The sequence below is a fragment of the Portunus trituberculatus genome, chromosome 18 (genome assembly GCF_017591435.1).
Source record: "Portunus trituberculatus isolate SZX2019 chromosome 18, ASM1759143v1, whole genome shotgun sequence".
Lineage (NCBI taxonomy): Eukaryota > Metazoa > Arthropoda > Malacostraca > Decapoda > Portunidae > Portunus > Portunus trituberculatus.
Window position 1 is genome coordinate 16,405,986 of NC_059272.1, and position 7,500 is coordinate 16,413,485.

The 7,500-nt window shown below is 44.6% G+C and overlaps 1 protein-coding gene across 3 annotated transcripts in view; it reads right to left on the reverse strand.

Moving 5' to 3' along the window:
- Positions 1 to 7,500, reverse strand: part of LOC123505909 (obscurin-like) — an 87,117-nt gene that overhangs the window by 23,476 nt on the left and 56,141 nt on the right. For all 3 annotated transcript variants that reach the window (XM_045257757.1, XM_045257758.1, XM_045257756.1), the window contains exon 3: positions 1 to 931. This exon is cut by the window's left edge and continues 1 nt beyond it. In XM_045257757.1, the coding sequence (XP_045113692.1) occupies positions 1 to 297 (297 nt within the window). In that variant the 5' untranslated portion in view covers positions 298 to 931. The remainder of the gene's footprint in view (positions 932 to 7,500) is intronic.

Sequence of the window (7,500 nt, forward strand, 5' to 3'; positions counted from 1 at the left end):
TTTAGCCATGCTGGGCAGCACAGTGAGCAGCGTCAGGAAGACCTGAAGCCAACTGAAGCACGTCTGCTTGTGGTGTGTCCCCTGCGAGGTGGGCTGCTCCTGGCTCGATCCCCAGTGGTAGTGCAACGACCTGGACATGGAGGTGAGGGAGCCACCAGCCCGGAAGGCTCTCCGCTCGCACGGCCTGGCGAGAGAAGGCTTTACGAGTCCCGGTGGAGAGTAGGTCTGTGTGGTACCAACGGTGTGACCCTTTACACCGAGGGAATGTCTTACTGAGGCGCCTCGCTCGGCCTTCATGACTGTTCGCGTTCTAAAAGCAGGTAAAAAAGTTGAGCCACGTATTCAAGTGAAGTCAGGCGGCGTGGACCTGGCGAGGGTGGTGCTTTCCATTCCTCGTGGCCTCTGTCATTGTCACACTACGACCCACTGTCTTGTTTAGGATGAATGACGCAAGGGCCAGGCCGCCCACGCCCACACTTACACACACAAACACGAAAAACACTACGTGTATCTGTGACTATAACTGTTGTCCTTCCTTCTTCGTCTTACAGCGAGAACGAGATACTTTGTATTACCTTAAAGTTCATTGTTCACGTATCTGAGAGAAGCTCATTGTTCTGTGAGTCAATAAAACCAACTGTTGCCGAACCTCACAATTCCTTTTTGTCCCCGCCGGCCGTGTTTTGCAGACGGTCAGTCACTCGTGGTAATGGAAAGCTTTTCTTTCTTCCCCGTTATTCTAAATAACATATTTTTCTTATTCCCCATTGAGCGTCTCGGAACTCCCGCCTCAGCAAAGTCGTGGAGGCGTGACGGGGGCGTGGGGAGGGCTGGAGGCCGCTCCTCTCCGTCAAGCGAATCCCCTCAGGGCAGGTGGGGCCTCGCCACCTCGCTGCCTTGCGCTGCTCTCGGTCCTTGCCAACTCAACCCTCTGGAAAAAAGAAACGAAAGATAACTATGGAAGAAGTCTGAAGGAGGAAAGTTGAAACACGGGAAATTCATAAACATACACGTGGATGGAAGATTCATAACGTGTAACTAACCCTCTTGCAAATATTATGATGAGAACGGAAACACGTTCCAACACTCAGTTCTCTACAACTCCCACGCCACTGCATACTGCATGTTTGCCTGGCACTGTGTTCAGACTTTACTCAGAAAATCGGGCCCACGGACAATGCCATCCACGGAGGAGTAAAGTTACAACCCAGCTGGGACATCTGCTATACCGGGCAGGGCATTTACCTTCACAATAACAACAATAACAGGCAGGCGAGCAGTAACACTTTTGTCTGAAACAAGAGAATTCCCTCCCGGTGGAAAAATAAACATATACACACAGGTGCATGCAGTTACTATATTATTTGTATTGACATTCAAAATCGGGGAAGCAATAACAAAGACCAGGAAAAATACAAGTAAAAAGAACGCCAGCGCACTCCGCTTCACCAATAACACACATCATATTCTCTGGACGATATTAACGGGGCGGATTAGTGCAGGTGGAAATGTAAGATAAAATGATAGTACTCTCTCTCTCTCTCTCTCTCTCTCTCTCTCTCTCTCTCTCTCTCTACGGGGTTTCGTACTACACACACACACACACACACACACACACACACACATACATACATACATACCGCGTAGTGTAGTGGTTAGCACGCTCGACTCACAATCGAGAGGGCCGGGTTCGAGTCCCGGAAGCGACGAGGCAAATGGGCAAGCCTCTTAATGTGTCCCCCCTGTTCACCTAGCAGTAAATAGGTACGGGATGTAACTCGAGGGGTTGTGGCCTCGCTTTTCCGGTGTGTGTTGTGTGTTGATGTGGTCTCAGTCCTACCCGAAGATCGGTCTATGAGCTCTGAGCTCGCTCCGTAATGGGGTAGACTGGCTGGGTGACCAGCAGGCGACCAAGGAGAATTACACACACACACACACACACACACACACACACACACACACACACACACACACACACACAGTTTCTCCCCCGGGAACGTAAACCTTTGCATAATAATTCATAATCGGTATTCACTGGTATTCGCTTCCAAGCTGCGAGGAGAGGTGCTGCACTACAATGGCCAAGTAAACGATCATAACGAGGACAGTGAGCGCGGGATTGTACTGTATAACTGGAAGGAAAACACCAAACTAGTAGAAAGTTAACTCGGTAACTGGTACACCGGAGCCTCGCATACCTGGCAGGGAAACACGTAAACAGTATAGAAAAATAACTGGGTAACTGCCGGGAGGGAAGCACCAAAGCAGTGTAAAGGTTACTCGTACATCGGGGGCTTTGTACATACTTGCGAGAATTGAGAAGTTTTACATGGCAACTTGATCTGTTCCTGACGTCACCAGCAGAGCTCAACGAGAAGCAATATTCAGTGTAATGGGAAAATGATAACAGACTAATTAATCTACGCTCTAATTTCATTCATTAAGAGAGCGTCATAAAAACAAGCGGCACGGAAATAAAATACAGGGAAAGGTGAGAAGTATTACGAAAAGAGTTGTATTAATTTTATTTCTTTACAAACGAGTGGGTTCATCACAAAAATAATTAATAATTTTATAATTGGGAGAAAAAAATACATAAAAGAGGAGAGGACGATCAGGATGAATAGTTACGACAGACAGACAGACAGACACAGACAGACAGACAGACAGACAGACAAACACAAACAGATACACACACACACACACACACACACACACACACACACACACACACACACACACGCCTGGTAGCTCAGTGGTTAGAGCGTTGGCTTCACAAGTCAGAGGACCGGGGTTCGATTCCCCGGCCGGGTGGAGATATTTAGGTGTGTCTCCTTTCACGTGTAGCCCCTGTTCACCTAGCAGTGAGTAGGTACGGGATGTAAATCGAGGAGTTGTGACCTTGTTGTCCCGGTGTGTGGTGTGTGCCTGGTCTCAGGCCTATCCGAAGATCGGAAATAATGAGCTCTGAGCTCGTTCCGTAGGGTAACGTCTGGCTGTGTCGTCGTCAGAGACTGCAGCAGATCAAACACACACACACACACACACACACACACACATTGACCCTTCATGACAGCTGTGCAAACACTCAAACTTTGCAAAAATATCAGATAATCCTTTCCTTCTTCACTCGCTTTTCGTCTCCCTTCCTTATCTAGTCGAGTGCATTTAGGTTTGCACTGCGGGACTTGGGTTAGGTTTGGTTAGGTTACTTTACTTCAGTTTAGTTAGGTTAAGTTGGGTTCTTTCGTCTCCCTTCCTTACCTTGTCGACTGATAGCATTCAGGTTTGCACTCGGGGGATTTGAGTTGTGATTGACGAACTGATGAATATAAAACAGATAAAGAGACAGATAGATAGATAACTGGACAGGCTGATAGAGGAAATCAGATAGCAAGATAGACACAGACAAATACTCGTATATAACCAAATCCGCACCTGCACATAATGAATAAAGACATACAGACGGCTAAACACAGAGGTAGACCGATATTGAGCCACATCACAAAAACATACAATGACACAACTGTAATTTTCTGCACCACTCTAATGTTTTAAGAGATGGATATAAATGAGGAGCGTCTCGTATCGACAGGAAGCAATCTGGAGTATCATAAGAACATAAACTTTGCCTTATAAAACTCACAATGTCTTTTCCATCAACCCGGTAACTTTAAATATAAATTTTCATTTATTTATCTATTCATTTTGGTCGCGGTTTTAAACAATTACTCTCTAGTCAGTGGAGTTTCTTTATCTTATATCGCTAGGATTTTAAAACACTTGCCAGCAGGATTTTTTTTTAACCCCTTTTATACTGGGACACATTTTTACTTTAAGATTTGTGTACGATTAGATCATTATATTAATATCAGGAAGGGTCAATGGAGGTCAGAAGATTAATGGCCACAATTTTCACAATCTAATCCTCCACATGAGTTTCTGAAGCTGTGTAAAACCACCAAATAGTAAGCAGAATGAATATGGAAACGCGTCATGGTACTGAAGGAATTAACTTTACATCGTCGTGATTACAAAACATTCCTTGATCAAGAGGGAGGTTTCAAGACACATATCCTTTTATTCCGACTAATTCTTTCACGGGATCCTGCACTTCTTTGGACCTTTATTGATAGCTGTTTTTGTTGTCAATGACTATTGCCTCTATATAAAATAAGTAGGATTTAGAACTAGTACTCTGGGTTTCTTTACTTTACACTGGTTCATCAATGGTCACGGTGCAAGATCGTTATGCAGTGTCATGGGCAATTTTGAATATCTCGGGTAATGCAGCTTTGTGGTGGTGGTGGTGGTGGTGGTGGTGGCGGCGGCTGTGGTGAGTGTCACGTTGTGGCTGTCTCGCTTACTGGTCAATATTCTCTTTATTAGTATTACTATTGTTGTTATTGTTATTGGTTTGGTTACTGCTGCTATTGCAGGTGAAGTTTGTTGCTGTTATTGTTGTTGTTGTTGTTGTTGTTGTTGTTGTTGTTGTTACTGCTAAGGCAACTGCTACTTCTAATACTACTGTTATTATATCATCATCATCATCAACAACAACAACAGCAGCAGCAGTAACAACAAAAACTTCTACTGTAATTATGGTTACTATCCCTTGCACAGACACACACACACACACACACACACACACACTGCAGAGAGAGAGAGAGAGAGAGAGAGAGAGAGAGAGAGAGAGAGAGAGAGAGAGAGAGAGAGAGAGAGAGAGAGAGAGAGAGAGAGAGAGAGAGAGAGAGAGAGAGAGAGAATTTGAGTCACACACGGATATATACTGATAAAAATGACACGAAAAAAATAAGACAAAGGAAAAGAAAAGAGACAGAAGGACTTAGACAGACATGGACACAAACAGACAAACAGACACACAGACAGACAGACAGCCACAGAAGCACATACGCACGCACAGACAAATAAACAACCTTTAATTAAACATACAAAACAAAGAAGATGAAAACCACAAGGAAAATTAAAGTAAGAACAAATGAAAAATAAATAATAATAATAACAATAATGATAATAATAATAATAATAATAATAACAACAACAATAATAAAACAATAATAAAAAAGCCCAGATATGAAACTAAGATGAGAACCCAAAGCAACATGACAAACAAGTATCGACACTGAGGGCAGAACAGTGCAGCTCAGAACACACAGACAAAACTCACGAGATCGATGTGCATTGCTTAATTAAACTATTTTTATACATTTCTCTCGGTATACAGGAGGAGGAGGAGGAGGAGGAGGAGGAGGAGGAGGAGGAGTGTGCAGTCGTGGAAGAGGAGAAGCAAAGGATTTCATGATATTTTTGTAAGCGTCGAGTGTTTGTGGAGCGGCCGTGGAAGGTCAGAATAGGTGTGTGTGTGTGTGTGTGTGTGTGTGTGTGTGTGTGTTTCACTGTTTGATCTGCTGCAGTCTCTGACGAGACAGCCAGACCCTACGGAACGAGCTCAGAGCTCATTATTTCCGATCTTCTGATAGGCCTGAGACCAGGCACACACCACACACCGAGACAACAAGGTCACAACTCCTCGATTTACATCCCGTACCTACTCACTGCTAGGTGAACAGGGGCTACACGTGAAAGGAGACACACCCAAATATCTCCACCCGGCCAGGGAATCGAACCCCGGTCCTCTGACTTGTAAAGCCAGCGCTCTAACCACTGAGCTACCGGTGTGTGTGTGTGTGTGTGTGTGTGTTCTACAAATCACTACCTACACTACCACCACCACCACCACCACCACCACCACTAATCATAACAGTACTAATACATCTCATTATGAAGAATTACTTCTCTCTACCACCTCCTCTCTCTCTCTCTCTCTCTCTCCCCAAGCAACCTCATACCACGTTACTCCATTACCCTTTCCTTAATTCCGTCTCCAACCTGTACCTCCACCTCTCTTTGCTTCCTCTTCGCTGCTTCCATCACTAGATCCTCGTAAATAACTAATTCACACCTACCAGTTCCTCCACTTCACTATTCACGACTACCTCAGAGCGCACTCACAAGGCTTCCTGCTTTGCTACATTCACTCTCGCGTGTCACTCCTCCTTTCTTGTATCTCGCTGTTGCACTTTATTCAATCTTGTTCTCCGCTCCATTTTACCTTGAAGTTTTGCTTGGTAGTTTAATGGATGCTCTCTCAAAAGATAGAATTTTCCAGGCAGATGATGGTTACGACGATTAAAATGAGTTATATCTATTTATTTATCTTTTCATGTAGGAGGGGAACCGGGCAAAGAACTAACTGAAAAGGCTTTTTAAGATGCCTGTCCCCATAAAAGAGCGTCGAAAGCAATAATAATAGTGATGATAAAATAGCAAAGATAAATACTAATATGATTATTGCAGTGTTGGTATGAGAGAGAGAGAGAGAGAGAGAGAGAGAGAGAGAGAGAGAGAGAGAGAGAGAGAGAGAGAGAGAGAGAGAGAGAGAGAGAGAGAGAGAGAGAGAGAGAGAGAGAGAGAGAGAGAGAGAGAGAGAGAGAAGGGGGGGGGAGAGGCGAACAATACGGGATAAAAGAGAAAGATTGTAAATGTTCCTTACAAGTAACTCGGTCCACATAGTTAGCTGAAACGGAAAAAAAAAAATGAGAATGATGAGGAAACTTGGTAGACGTCACAAAGTTATCGGCACAGGGAGAAAGAAAAAAAAAAAAGAGTTCCTGCCGACATCAGCCAAAGGAGAAAGCTGTAGCGGAGGAGGAGGACGAGGACAAGGAGGAGGAGGAGGAGGAGGAGGAGGAGGAGGAGGAGGAAAAGGAGAAAGGAAAGTAGGAGGAGGAAGGGAGAAAAAAAAAAACCCTGATCTAACTCTCCACCATGTCAGATCTTTTCTCCACTTACAGCGTTACCACCATCAAATTTTCAAGAGGAGAGAAGAGGAGAGATGTTTCACTTTTAATTCCCTTCCCAGTTCCACGTGGCTCCACCATCTAAATACCTCAAAAAGAAGGTACATGCGAGGTAATATCCCTTTCTCTCTTTGCCTCGTCTCCACCCTTCTTCTTTCACGTCTCCCTCTACCACTCTGCTCCAGCCACTGCCTCCTCTCTTATTTCATCACTTCAACCCAAATGTCGGATTCTAAAGATGGCTCAGGAGAAGCGAGGAAAACTATATGATTAAGTTAGATGAATTCCATAAATAAAAAGGGAGACAGACATGTCACTCTCACAATACTTGGGAGGACGAAGAGGAGGAGGAGGATATGGAGGATGTGGATGAGGTCGTGGAGGAGGAGTAAGAGAACGAGAAAGAGGAGGAGGAGGAGGAGGAATATACAAAGGAATATACAAAGGAAGACAAACGGCAACAGACCCTTAGGTCCTTACTAGGCTGTTTGTGAAGACTATCTACTAACTACCAGTGGTAGAGATAGGACAGCAAAGCAGAAAAATAGGACAGCAAAGCAGAAAGAGGAGGAAGAGGAAGAGGAAGAGGATGAGGAGGTGGAGGAGGAGGAGGAGGAGG